This window comes from Orycteropus afer, unplaced genomic scaffold (genome assembly GCF_000298275.1).
Source record: "Orycteropus afer afer isolate SDZICR_OR568_19922 unplaced genomic scaffold, OryAfe1.0 scaffold00311, whole genome shotgun sequence".
Taxonomy (NCBI): Eukaryota; Metazoa; Chordata; class Mammalia; order Tubulidentata; family Orycteropodidae; genus Orycteropus; species Orycteropus afer.
In genome coordinates, this window is record NW_006921898.1 from 3,384,452 (window position 1) to 3,399,372 (window position 14,921).

The following is a 14,921-nucleotide window of genomic DNA, read 5'->3' on the forward strand; positions in this document are numbered from 1 at the left end:
ACAGGAGGAGGAATGTTCTAATAGTCATTGCTTCTTAAAATGTGGTCACCTAAGATAGAAGGAGGGAGCTCTGGTAGTATAGTGCCTAAGGCACTTGCCTGCTAACCAGAAGGCTGGCGGTTCCCACCAGCCACTCCTCGGAAGGAAGATGGAGCAATCTACTTCCGTAGTGATACTGCCTCAGAAACCCAAGGAGGGGTCGTTATGAGTTGGGGCCGACTTGACGGCACATAACAACAACATGCTAGATGGAAACCACTTATGAGCATAGAATGGAAAATGAGTGAAAAGGTTTTTTAAAACCTCACATATTGGAAACCAAAGACTCAAAGAAGAAACTAGTCCATAGGATTAAGCCCACACAATCAGGTCATAGCCTAATCCAATCTGCGATCAGGAAAACTAGATGGTACTCGTTTATCACTACCAACCATTCTGACCAGGGACAAAATAAAAGGTTCCCTGATAGAAAACAGTGAAAAAGTGGAACAAAACTCAAATTTCTGAAAAAGGCCAGACTTACTGGACTCATAAGAGACTAGCAGCAGCTTGAACTTGGTACTGATGCCACTCCCAGTGGTCATGCAAGTAACAGACTGGCTTATAAAGTAAATACTACAGGTGAATACTGTGCTCCTTTAAATAATCAACTATACGAGGCCAAATGGTCAACTTTATCCTAAAACAAAGATGAAAAGCTAAAGAGAGGCAGGGAAGCTAGATAAAGAAAATGGAAATAATGAGAATGCTGACACATTGTGTGAAAATTATAGCCAATGTCATGGAACAAGTTGCATAAAAATTGTTAAATGGGGCCCTACTTTCCTAATGTGCTATGTAAACTTTAACCTGAAACACAGTATTTAAAAAAAAAAAAAAAAAGAAAGAAAACTCACATATTCATGTCTAAAATGCTTTAAAAGGCTAATTTAACACAGTGGAGAAAATAATATTATCCTGTCTTCTTAAATATGCTGCGCAGCCGATACTATGTTATAAATAGAGAAAACCTCCCACAAGAAAGCTGGCAAATGGAAAAAGAGAGCTATTTTAGGTTCCCTCTCTCTCCCTCAAGGAGCTCTGGTGGCATGTGGATAAGGCATCTGGCTGCTAACTGGAAGGTTATCAGTTCATAACCCAGTAGCTGTTGCACAGAAGGAAGATGGGGTGATCTACTTCCATAAAGATTTACACCCTTTGAAACCCAGTAGGGGTCTCTATGAGTCAGAATCGACTTGATGGCAGTGAGTTCAATTTGTTTTGTTTTTTTCCCTTCAGTCTTGAACAGCAGGGTGAAGTATTTTTACAAGGTAGCAGATTTTTGTCTTGAAAATCATAGATATTTCAATCTGGCAGAAATTATTGGGACAACAGTCCAAGACAAGCTCTGTGTGCAAATTAAAAACAAAAGACAATTAGTGCCTGAAAGAGACTGTATCTTCTTTTAGTATCTGTAGTCTTCATGAGGCTGAGTGACATACATAATGAACTCACTGAAGAAGGTTACCCATTAGGACAAGATCTACTATTACTACCTTCGTCCTTCTGCCTGCTGATTTCATAACCTAGAACTGCCATTCAAGCATACAGTCAACTCCTATTAGGTACAAGCTGCTTTTATACAAATGTTCCCAATTACCTAAAAACAACATGACCATTCATGGCTTAAGAGAGCCTGTCAAAGAGCTGTCAGGGCAAACCTTGGCTTTAGTTGCAGCTGAGGCAAGAGCAGCTGCTGCGGCTGTGGCTACATTTCCTTCAGAAATTTCATGTTCTACTTTCTTCTTCCCGATATCACTTTCTCTTTCTTTACATGTATCAGTGAGTTCCTTGTTCTCTTCAGCCTCCTTTTCTTCTGAAAAAATCAGAAACCTGTATTACCAGTGTGTCCAATCCCAATAGCCCATATTACCTCTCACTTCTCCAACGTGACTGACAAGGACTGATGTTACAAAAAGATCTCAGGGTCTTTTTCCTCTCTGTAAGATTTTTCTGAACCATTTGTATACGTTTAAATCTGCTTCTATTTAGGATGGATTTTCTAAATGGTTCATTCTGTCTTCCCCTTCTCTGTATCCTGTGTGCACCTTAAGTTATAAAAAAAAGTCCAAGGGAACTAAGTCACAAGACCCACATGTTTGTGTAACTGTCAATGAAATGTTCTAAGAAACCCTCAGTCCAGAGATACCAGAAGCTGAGAACAGAGAACTTCTGCAAGCCTCCTGAGAATGGGACAACGTGATGTGTCAGCAATAGACACTAAAAATAACACAGCAGATCTGTGTGGTGACATGAGTCACGATGAGTAACTTATTCATCCACATACTACTGAAAATGAAAAGGAAAAAAGCCTAGCCACCAGTATCAACACTGGAACCTACCAGCAAAATTAAACTCAAACACATATGTACTGTTACATTAAGGACAAACCCAAAATAAATCAGGAAATATTTCTACACAATTAAACAGCCCATATTTCTCCAGTACCTTCCACGGATTTACATAGTAATTTGCGTTTCCTCAAATTACCTGATTTAATATCCTCACTAAGTTCACTATCCTGTTCCTTCTCACTAGTTTTTTCATTTTCTCCATCTTGTGCTTTATCACCATCATTCATTTCATTTTCACCTTTGTTTTCCGTCTGAAAGGGATATAAGAGTAGAGAACAGGGAGTGAGTAAAACATGGTTCTTGTCCAAGTAATATTATCTCAGACTAATAAAAGGTTCCACTATTTCTGACAAACTGGACTAGGTTCAGTAGTGCCTTGAAGGAAAAAACTGAAAAAGAACTTAATACAGTCAGAGAAAAAAATCTTTCACCAAATCAACACTGATTGCTCCCAAGATAATGCACATTAGCACAGAGTCCATGCTCCCTCTGCATCCTGCTTTAAGGCCAAAGTTACAAATGCCAAAGCAGTGTCAGGGAAATTAATCAGTATTACTTATTAAATAGGTAGATAAATTTATTAAATAAATGTTCCAATGAAACTAGAGCATGTAAATTCCATGCCACCAACCAAGAAGCAAGATAAAATGTTTGCAGAATAAAAAGCTGACAAAATTCTCAACATAACCATTTGCTAATGGGTTTTTAGGAAAAGCACCAATGAAACAGTGGTGATCATGTTCTGGGGAGTGAACACCTCAATACTTCAAGTCAATACTTGGTATCACTTACTGATTTTGATATACCTCTGACCTTGGAAAAATTACGTAAAATCAACTACAAATAGGAAGATACTATCATTGACTTGATGTGGTTGTTTCAGGAATTAGATGAAATCATAAATGTAAAGCCCAAAGCATGGCACTTGGAACAGTGTAGGGATTATACTGAATTTTACCATTATCTTCAACCTCTCACCTTGCTGTGATGTAATTTTTTTTTTTTTTAATTGTGATTTGGGTGAAAGTTTACAGAGCAAATTCACTTTACATATAGCAGTTCACATATACTTTGCCTCATGACACTGACTACAATTTACCCCAATGCAACAGCTCCACTCCCACTTCCTTCTGATAGTTACCTCTTCCCAGTGTCCAGCCCTCCATGCATTCCTTCCCCTGAGCTATCTTCCTGTGCATAAACAGCCTTTCTGTCTCCCATGATTATTCTCTCCAACGATTGTATCCACCTTAGGTAATGTTCAACTCCTATGCCTGTCTTTTATTTGGCTAGAAGCCACAGGTATGGGTTCAATTCCAGACGTGAAAGGCAGCTAGAAGCCATAGTCTCAGTGGTTCCACCAGGCTCTATCAGATCAGCAAACCTGGTCCCCCCTGTTTTCTCCCCCCCAAATGATTTTGAGTTTTGTTCCACATTGTTCTCCCTCTCTATCCAGGATCTTCTTCCTAGATCACCCTCTGAGTGGTTGACAGTGGTAACTGGGCACCATCTAGTTCTTCTGGTCTTGAGTCATACAGGCTGAGGATCACATGGTGTGCCAGTCGGCAGGACTAATTGTTTCCACGAATCTGGTTTTGTTCATTCTTCTCTGCTCTGAACGAGGAGAGACCATTGTTACATCTAGATGGCTGCTTGCAAGCTTTTAAGATCCCAGTTGCTATTTGCCAAAGCAAGATGTGAATGTTTTTTGGAGTATGTTATGCCAATTGAGCTTGATGTCCCCTGTGACTATGGTCCTGAGCCTACAGGTTCAACTACTCGCTCCGTCTGGGTAGCTGGCTGTGACCAAGAAGTGACTACAACCTGGTCCCTTGTCAGCTCAACTATACACCTGGAAATTCTTACAGATCATACAAATACAGTTGTAGAAACATTGTCTACCAACCCTATACACGGTCTTGGGCACATAGACATACCTGCATAGACATACCTAATAGTTCAGCCTGTCTACCCATCTATCCACCTGTATACCCACATTTGCCTTCACTGACAAGGCAGTACTGTATGTAGGAAACGGTTCATTTTTGTTGTCTGCTTAGTGCCATATAATTTTAAGACTACATTCAACCAAGGCCTTAAATCCTTGCCTGTATGTATCTACACAAATAATAACTGACAGCCACTATGTACTATGGTAGTATGGGGGATACTAAGATCCAAATCCTGGAAAGGATGACATGTCCCATTCTGGCTAGTACATCTTCTATTAACAGCCTCTTTGACACAGTAATCAGGTCACTAACATACTGGGCATTTTGATGCCCTTCACACACTGACTTTAGTGAGTCCCTTCCTGGCCAGTTGGAATCTTTCATTCTCTATCCTCTGTTTCAAGCTTTTATAGTTCTACTTTTTCTTTAAAACCTAGCTCAAATGTCATCTTTTCATTAAAACTTCTATATAGCCTTCTGCTGACTGTTAAGGCAAGAGAAAATCCACTAATATTTTGGTATTTTCTTTTGTCACAAATTTGGGACCTAAACCCTACAGTTCATAAAAAACTGTAACTTTCTATACTTTTATTCCCAACTATGTATCAAGCTGGATTAATTGTCAATGAATGAATAAATATAAAATGTCCTATTTATGCCACAGTAGAAGGAGACCTCAGAGCAGCAGAGTCTAAGTGGCTGATAGAGATAGAGGACCATTCACAGTCCCGTGAGAGGTGGTCATAAGACACGGGAGAAAAAAACAACCCAAAACATTATGCTCTCTGAAAGTCATGCTCTTGTGGTTTTCCTGCCATGGGAGAATTAAAATAGATAGACTTTACCTTTTCAGACGGCTGACCATCAGTGTCCGTTTCCATTTTTTCCTCTTCAACTCCTTCTACAAGTAAAAAAGAAAATAGTAAGAAGAACAAGAAATCTAATATGACAGGGAAAAAAAATAGTAGTATTACACAGCCATGAGTGTCTGTAAATACAACTAACCACAGAAATACGAATGAATCTCATAATATTAAGATTGACAAATGAAGTCAGATACAAAACAACACATACTCTATGATTCTATTAATTTGAAGTTCAAAAACAAGCAAAAATCATCTGTGATGTTAAAAATCAGGATAGTAGTTGACTGGGGAAGAGGTAGTGACAGAAAGGAACTACCAACACCCTTGGGGTGCTGATAGCCTGCTAACGGGAGTCTGTTCAATTTGTGAAAATACATTCCGCTGCATACCTAGCGTTTTCACTTTTCTGTATATATAACACCAGAAAGTTTTAAAAATTTTAAAGGAAAAAAATAAAGACAAGTTGTTATTATATAATAGACATCCAATAGGTTTGTATTCTGAGTCAGGTACTAGAGAAATAATCTTGAGCAAGATGTTCACTGGATCCTCAAGAGCACTACATTCTGGTTGGAGAGACACAAATATTGTTGGTCATGACTAGATTGGGGAGATCAGAAAGGATGAGATAATGCTGGTAAAGAACACATAGTAAAGTGCCCTGAATGTGGTAGTAAGGGTGTCTTGACTGCATCCTATATATAGGAAACTAAGATTTTTAAAATAAAAACATAAGATAACCAGATAAATATTTTTGGCTCTAGAATTTCATAAAAAACAAGTACTTCAAGGGTAATAAAGATTTGTTGCAATTAAAAAAAAAAGTTCAGACATCCTATAGCTTAAATTTTTATATTATAATCTTGTTATGATATGGTAGGAGCTATGGTAGCATAGTGCCTAAGGCACTTGACTTTTAACCAGAAGGCTGGTGGTTCAAACCCACCAGCCACTCCTCGGAAGGAAGGTTGGGCATTCCTACTTTCGTAGTGATACTGCCTTGGAAACCCAAGGAGGGGTCGCTATGAGTCGGAGCCGACTCGATGGCAAATAACAACAACAACAACGATATGGTAATAGAATTTACCCTCAATAAGAGTATTTAAATACATTTAAACAAATATATTTAACAGTAATAATTAAAGAATGTTCAAAGTGTGGATTAATAGGAAAATCCTCTTTCTAATGCCTTTATGGAAGGAATCAAATCCTGCTTTCTGAATTATGGCTGAGTAAGAGTTCCATGAAACCATCCCACTAAAGAACAAAAAAAAAAAACAGAAGGGATATGGCATTTTGTGACATCATGAATCTCCCATAAAGTAGAGAATCCTATAGGGATCACCATCTTTCAAAAATTACAAAAATCCTACTGTACAGAACTGAAAACACAGTGTGGATGAATTGGGGCCAGGACCTGAGCAGTGGGCAACTGTAGGGGCAAGGTTGCTCAGATGACAGTATCTGTGAGAGTCTGCCATCGGGAAGCTGAGTTGTGGACTAGCTAGGTCCAGGACAGGGAATGGAAGGCTGGGATGCCTGCAGAGAGCTGGCCCCAAGTGAATGGCAATCCCTGGCTATCAGAAGCAGCAGAAGGAAACCCTCCACAGGATAGTTTTTCCAATCCCTGATGTTAGCCAAGAGTACTTACAAGTAAAGAGCCCAGAAGAGCAAACACCAAAAAGGTTAGCCACTGAGACTGAAAACGGAATCATTAATCAACAGATTACGAATCCAAGAAGTGCCAGTATTTGATGTTAGATCCTAAGTATAGAATACCCATAGATGCAATGTATAAGTAAAAAATAGGATCAGAAAGATCATCAACCAACACAAGTATATCAGAAAAGACCAGAGATTTAAAAAAAAAAAAAACCTTAAAGAAATTTCTGGAAATGAAAGTCATATTAAATAATAGATTAGACCAGGAAAAAAAGAGAATTATGGAATTGGAAAACACATCCAAGAAAAGGCAATAAAGGACAAAAAGATGGGAAATACTGAAACACAAAAAAAGATAATGCAAAAATGAAACCAAGGAATGGTGGGTGGCCTTTCCATGGCATTGTCAGTCAATCTGCAGTCCCTGGGCAGCGCTGAACTGTTAGCACCTGTGGCTGTTAAATCGGACTGCAGTTCCCGGCCACCTAGAGACTTCCTGGACAAAAGGCCTGATGATAAATTTCTAAAAAACCTGGAAACTCTAAGAAGCATAATTTAAAAACAAACGTTTTTTGTGTGTTTTAGGTCAAAGTTTATACGAAGAGTTAGTTTTCTAATCAATAGTTCATACACAAATTGTTGTGTGATATTGACTGCAACCCTCACAATATCAGCATTCTCCTTATTTCCTCCCTGGGTTTCCCATTTCCATCTGTTGAGTGCCCTTCTCCTTCTGTCTTCTCATCTTTAGTTTGAGGCAGATGTTGCCCTTTTGGTCTTGCATAATTCGCTGTTCTGAGGAACACATTCTTCACAGGTGTTATTGTTTGTTTTACAGTCCCATCTATTTGATGGAAAGGTGACCTCCAGGAGTGTCTTCAGTTTCAAGTTAGAAGGTTATCCTGAAAGTTCCTCAAGTTCCTTTCAGACCAGTAAGTCTGGTCTCTTTTTTTGTTTTTACTTTAAATTTTGTTCTATATTTTTTTTACCCATTCTAAGCAGGAACTTACACTGTGGTCTTGGTCAGAATGGTCAGCAGTGGTAGCCAGGCACCATCTAGTGCTTCTAGTCTCAGATTAGAGACGGCTGTGGTTAATGTAGGCCATTAGTCCTTTGGACAAATTGCTTCCTTTTTTTTTTTTTTTTTTTTAAATCATGATTTGGGCAAAAATTTACGGAGCAAATATACTTTCCATACAGCAGTTCACATACACTTTGTCTCATGACACTGACCACAATTTACCACAATGCAACATACAAATTGCCTCCTTGAGTCTTCATTTTAATTTGTTCTTTGCTCCAGGAGGGAAGAGACCAATAGTTACTTTTTAGATGGCTGTTCAGAAGCTTTTAAGACCGCAGACATTACTCACCAGAATAGAATGCAGAACATTATTTATTTATGAACTGGAGCACAGTTCTATTCTGACCCACATGAGGTTGCCATGAGTTGGAATCAATGCAACAGCAACTGGTTTTATTAGTCAACGCAGGCATTAAAAGTAAAGGGCGTTATTAGAAATAGAGACTCAACACAATGAAGAAAAGATTTAACTCACCAGAAAGTTATTCTATTTCTATAATATAACAGGAATTTTATGGGTATGATAGTGTCAAAATATGTAATGCAACACTGACAGAATGGCAGGGAGAAAATGAAAACAAATCGCTACCACAAGATCATGGCACGTATGGACACAATTACCAAGATCATCTAATGCACATGGATCATTAAACAAGTCTTCACGTACTTAAAAAAAAAAAAAAAAAAAGCCATAAAGACCAAGCTCTCTTACTGCAATGTAATGAAATAAAAAATTCAAAATACAAAGATAAAATTCTCAGTGCTTGGAAACTTAATTATAGGATATAGAGAAAGTAGTAGTTACAAGGAAATACAAGGCCTTACACTTGTGTTAAAAAAAATTTCATAGTTTATTAGCTATCTGTCCATATTTAGAAAGAATAACAAAACACAGGCAGTCAGAAGAAAAAAAAAAAAATGAGAAAAGAAATCAAAGAAAGTACAAAACAAAAATACAACTGAGAGAATCAATACACCCAAAAGTCGGTTCTTTGAAATGACAAATAAAATGGGTAATTCTCTGGTGTTGACTGATCGAGAAAAGAGAGAGAAAGCACAAACTACTTTAGGAATGGTTAAAAAGGTCTTAACTACTGATAAAGCAAAGGTATAAAAAGGAAGTGATGAAGTATTGTGAAGAATTTTATGCCAGTAAAATAGAAGTGTCTGATAAAACTCAATAGACTTCATGATCAAAGTTCCTGGAAAACAAGGGCTATAAGCAAAATTCTGACCCCAAGAGAGACTGTTAACAAAAATCCTACAGGGAATGTCATTCTTCACGGAATGATGCCAACACTATTCCCTTTAAAATCAAGAGTAAGACAAGTATACTAGTTGTTCTGGTTACCTAGTGCCACTCTGACAAGAAATATACCACAAATGGGATGGCCTGAACAAACAGGAGTTTATTCTTACAGTTTGGAGGCTTTAAGTCCAAGTTCAAAGTGCCAGGCTCTAGGGGCAGGGTGAAAGCCCCTTAACCTTGGGGTCCAGCTCTACCTCCTGCTCCCGGCCCACTGGAGCTAGAGAGTTTCTTCACTCAGACAGTTGCTGTCTGCTGAGGCTAAGAAGCCCCAAGGTTGACAAGTAAAAAGGCACAGTCTCAATGTTACCAACCACACAGCAGGCCATTAACTTAATTCCATTGTAAGTCCCAAGGTCGGCAGAGCATAGCAGGCAGCTGAGCAACGACACGGCTACATACAGGGTCCAAACGTACCATAGGCTACAGACCATTCATTTCCCAAGGCTGCTGCTTAAATACGGGAAGCAGACCACATTCCCTGAGGCAGCTACTCAGCTGCTCACAGTAGATTCCACCATGAAGTTGAATACCAGTCTCATCATGGGGAATACTACATCCAGCTGCCCAGCCACTCAACCAGGCCCAGCTAAGTTGACACAAAAACATAACCACCACACCAGTATTACTACTTTTATTCATACTGGCCTGTAGGTCCTGGTCAATGCAGCCAATTAAGAAAAAGGAAAAGAAACTAAAGTAAGAAGATTGGAAAGGAAAGACGAGTAATGATTTGCAAAGAATAAAACTATATAAAAGAATCTACAGGCCAGTTTTCAGAAATTATCACAGGGTTTATAGCAAGGTGGTTAGCTATAAAATTAAACAAAATCAAGCACATTTCAAAGTATTAAGAAAAATTAATTCTAGACAAAGGCATAAAAGTGATAAATTTGAATGACACAAAATAGTGCTAACCATTAAAAAAAAGGGACAGATTTAACTCTGATAAAATGAAGGACTTTTTTTCATTAAAAAACACCAAAACCAAAGTAGAGAGAAGTAACAAAATGGCCTAAGACATGTGGAGCACATTAACCAGTAAAAGAGCCGCACACAGAATTTATTAAAAAAGAAAAATCTTTTAGAAAGTGAGAACAGTTGTTTACCAGATTTAGTTATGGCCAATAAGTGTAAGAACAGATGTTCAACTTAATTATCAGAGAAAAGTAATTTAAGAATACAATGAAATGTCATTTAACACCTGCTAGAGTATCAAAGATTCTAACTCTAGGAAGTGTTGGATCAATTGTTGTTGAGTGGAGTATAAAGTTGTGTACTCACTTTGAGAATAAAATTTCAATTTCCTAAAACAGTGCTACTCATAGGACCAGCCCACAATTAGGTAAGTTAATAAGCAAGGATGTTCAAGGTACTGCTTTTCCTTTATCAAGAAATTCATCTTACTAAAAAGTTACAACTCAATTAAACAGTAAGCACAGTGATGATCACAAATTCCTAATCTCCATGTGGCAGCTGGTCTACCAACCACACTTGACTAGCACTGCATCTTAGAGAAAGTCTACATGTGCACTGAGAAGCATGGACATGACTCTATAAGCAATGTTTGAAACAGTAAAAAACCGTAAACAACCCAAATTGTCCCCTCCAGTAACAGGAAAATAGATAATTAAATTGGGTTATAATTACAGAATAGAATGTATTATATTCATAAAAATAAATGAATCTTATCTAACAGGATATGTTACTATGTAGATAATCTAAAAAAAAAAAAAATCATATTTAGTAAAAGTTACAGTCTAACTATATCACGTTTTATAAGTTTTATCCTATCCTTTCCTGCCTTCTGAACTTTGTCCTTGGACAAACGCTGCCCTTTTGATCTAGAATGGTTGACTATTCTAAGGAATGAATACCTCTCCAGCATTACTTTTCACCTTGTAGACCTGTCTATTGTTTGGCTGAAAAGTTGAGCCTTGAGGGTGAGGTGAGTTTAGTTCCAGGCTTGATGGGAAATTAAGGGACACAGTCTTGGGGGTTCCACCAATCTCCATCTCACTACTAAACCTGGCCTTTTTATGATTTTACATTTTGTTCCACATTTTTCTCCTACTCTATCCAGGACTTTTGATTGTGATCTCTTTCAGAGTGGGTCAACACTGGTAACTGGGCACCGTCAAGTTCTCCTGGTCTCAGGGTCATGGAGTTGGAGATTCTCATTGTCCGACAGTGCTTTGGACTGATTGTTTCCATGCATTTATTTTCTTTGCTCCTTTGCAACAGATGGAGAGAAACTAATAGTTGTGCCTTACATGGCCACTAATAAGCATTTAAGAGCTCAGTTGCTACTCATCTGCCGCTACATGGAAGGAAGATGGGGCTATCTACTTCTATAAAGATGTATAGCCTTGGAAACCCAATGGAGGTCACTATGAGTCAGAAATAACTTGATGGAAGTGGGTTCATGGCTAATGACTGTGAGCACTTGTCATTTGTTTGTTGGCCACATGATTTTCTTCTTTAGTGAAGTTTCTATTCATGTCCTCTCCTAATTTTTAAACTAGATTGTCTTTTTGTTGTTGAGGCCTAAACTAAACTTTTGAATGAACTTTCAACCAAGAGTGAAAAGCAAATAAGCTAGGACATACTATTAGAATACATTCAGAAATTAGAAACCAAAATTGACATTGCCAATTAGACCCTCCTCTATTTCCTAGAGATCAGTATTGATACCCCTAACATGCGCTGCAAAGCAGCCCTGGTAATGCAGTGGTTAAATGAATGGTTGGCTGTTAACCAAAAAGTTGGCAGTTTGAACCCACCAGTGGCTCCCCAGGACAAAGATGTGGCAATATGCGTCTGTGAAAGAAGACAGTCATGGAAACCCTATGGACCAGTTCTACTCTGTCCTAAGGGTCACTGTAAGTCGAAGTCAACTAGACTGCAACAAGTTTTCTGGAATCTGCTCTGGGTTCCTTTCCTGCACTTGTCCCAATTTAACAAGCCCACTTTAATTTGAAAGAGATCAGCGTCTCTTTCAACTTTCTTAGATCTGAGCTAAGCTCCTATTTCAAACCATCTTCTACCTGTCCAGAATGCTTTCCTTCACAGTCCTACCACACTTTTATCATAGGTTCATAATGGTGTTCTTTTCAGTCAGTAACATGGTTACCAAAGCCAAAAAAAAGAGAGGTCTAGAAACTATTTCCCAAAGAGTTCAAGGAACTGAGAAAGTTATCATGAAGAACAAAAATACATGCTTGCAAAATAATTGCCTTTAATAAAAAGCGTAAGTAATATTATACAGAAAAATAAGTAATGATCTCAGAAAAAGATTATTTACAGAGAATACTCTCTCTCCATTTCTTGTACCTCACCTATATACTGCTAACAGTTACTTTTTAAAATGAACTGAATCATGCTACTTCCATTCTCTCATGACATCACTGTGACTGTCAGGTAAAAGTCCCTCAAAATCAACTCAACACACAAGTCTACAGTTGTACTTGGCCATAGTATCTGCTCCCACAGACTTCCTGGTACTCTTTCCATAATATGCTACCTACTTTGATTTTTCTTCCTTTTTCATTCCTATTTGTTGATAGTGCAAATCAATAATAAATTGATAAAACTCTGGTAAATACACAAAGTGGAATAGTATGCAACATTAAAGAATAACGATGAATCTACCACACCTCTTTGTGATGCCGTTCCTAACTAACCCAAGTACAATTAATTGCCTTTTCTCTCTGCATGCACCTCTATTTATAGCACATTACCAACACAGTATGCCCAGTATTTATTTATAATAGTATCTCTCTTTGTTAACTGAATATTCTTGAAGGACATGGTCTTTATTTAATTTACTGATTCTCAAAGTGTTCAAAGGAGTACCTCTGGTAGTTTCCAAGGTCAAAACTACTTTCACATCAATGGTAATATGTTATCTGCCTTTTTAAATCCCACTTACTCACAAGTGTGGTGAATTTCCAGAGGCTACATGGTGCAAGATGAAGTCTTCACTCCAATGCCTATGGAATATGCCTTCTGTATGCTTGTGTTTTCAAAGTTTTCCAGTATAAACATGAAATTTAATAAATATCAACAGATACAAAACATATGATTAGAAGCACTTTGGGCTTCTCTGTATTTTTAAGACTATATAAAGGACTCCAGGTCAAAAAGTTTGAGAACTGGTAGTTTAACTGATTTGTCTTCTCAGGATAGAGTCGAATAAGGCACATTGTAGGAACCCATTCAACACTCTGGGCCACTGATCATGTTGTTTCTTGTGTCTAAAAGTTCAAGTGCTCCTCAATGACAGCAATATACAGTTCAAGCTCATAAGCCTTGCCTCAAACTCTCTATATCCTAGCTCCAATCTACCTTTGGAGGCTGCTCTTTTTCTGCATTCTTGAATTTTCAATGTAGCCAATCTGGTTCCCTTCCCATCCTCTAAGCAACCTTCCGTTTTCATCTGTAAGCCAATTTGTTCACATGTTCTACAGGGCCAAATACTTAATGACCTTCTAGTTCTCTTTATCAGAGTTCAACTCAACTCTTGATTTTCTTTTTGAAACTTTCCTCATTCAAAAATTAAGTGTGACCATCTGCTAATTCTATAGCACTTCCTATCCACAGTCTTCCTTAAACAATAAGTTTCCTTGTATCTCCAACACTGAATTATTTTTCCATGTACTTGTAACTTAGCACAAACAATAGCCTCAGTTACCCGAAGACATGAACTGTGTTTTGTATGACATATATTATCAAAAGCAACATCAAGTACTCAAAATGCCTGGTTTGATAAAATGGTCCTCCAAAAGCAAGCAGGAACCTGTGTAAGGTACAAAACTATCATGAAGGAAAATGCAAGTATTTTCCACTAAAACAAGCAATAGGAAAGAGGTGAGACTGCATCACACCCTGTCAAAGGTGAAAAAGTGGTGAGATCCAGAAAAACAAGGCAGTCCTATTGCATTAGGAGTTCAGGTGGCATAGTGCCTAAGGCATTTGACCGATAACCAGAAGGCTGGAGGTTTAAACCCATTAGACACTCCTCAGAAGGAAGGTTGGGCAATCTACTTCCGTAGTGACACTGCCTCTAAAACCCAAGGAGGGGTTGCCATGAGTGGGATCCAACTAGATGGCAAACAACAACAATAACAACCTGTTGCATTATGGCTCTCACAGGTCTCACTGTATAATGGAAGCCACGTTCTTCCTGCAAATATACATCCTGCCATCTAGTAAATATGAGTAATTAGGCAAGTCACGTGAATCCAAGCCAGCAGTAGCAAGTCCTTAGAGATTAAATAAGCAATTATGAGCTGCTTAAAAGTTTGAGTGTACATTTCAGTGCCCTTGAAATTGAGCTGGAAGAGCTTTTCAAACATAATCCAGACAAAGCTCCCATTCCACATGATCTAAGTCTGATGATCAAATATAGTTCTCTGCTTCCTCAGATTCACTGGCCTAGTGTGTTTTCACACACAGTGATTTAGAATTCATGGGATTTAAAACACTGTTATGGAAATCCTCATCGTGAGAAGAGTGAGGCTATTTATAAAATAAGAATAGTCGGTTCCGGCAGATTGGGGAATGGGCAGAAGGATTGCACAGACCCTCTTCAACAAAGCAAAGGGAACCCAATTAAAACATACACAGAAGATAATCTTGGACCCCTGAGCCTTGAAG

At 38.2% G+C, this 14,921-nt stretch overlaps 1 protein-coding gene across 1 annotated transcript in view; it reads right to left on the reverse strand.

Moving 5' to 3' along the window:
- The window catches only part of SMARCC1 (SWI/SNF related, matrix associated, actin dependent regulator of chromatin subfamily c member 1), a 200,353-nt gene that overhangs the window by 42,111 nt on the left and 143,321 nt on the right, over positions 1-14,921 (reverse strand). Inside the window, exons 23-25 of the mRNA XM_007951765.2 lie at positions 5,191-5,246; positions 2,530-2,644; positions 1,701-1,855 (exon numbers count right to left, since the gene is read on the reverse strand). Coding sequence (XP_007949956.2) covers positions 1,701-1,855; positions 2,530-2,644; positions 5,191-5,246 — 326 coding nt within the window. The remainder of the gene's footprint in view (positions 1-1,700; positions 1,856-2,529; positions 2,645-5,190; positions 5,247-14,921) is intronic.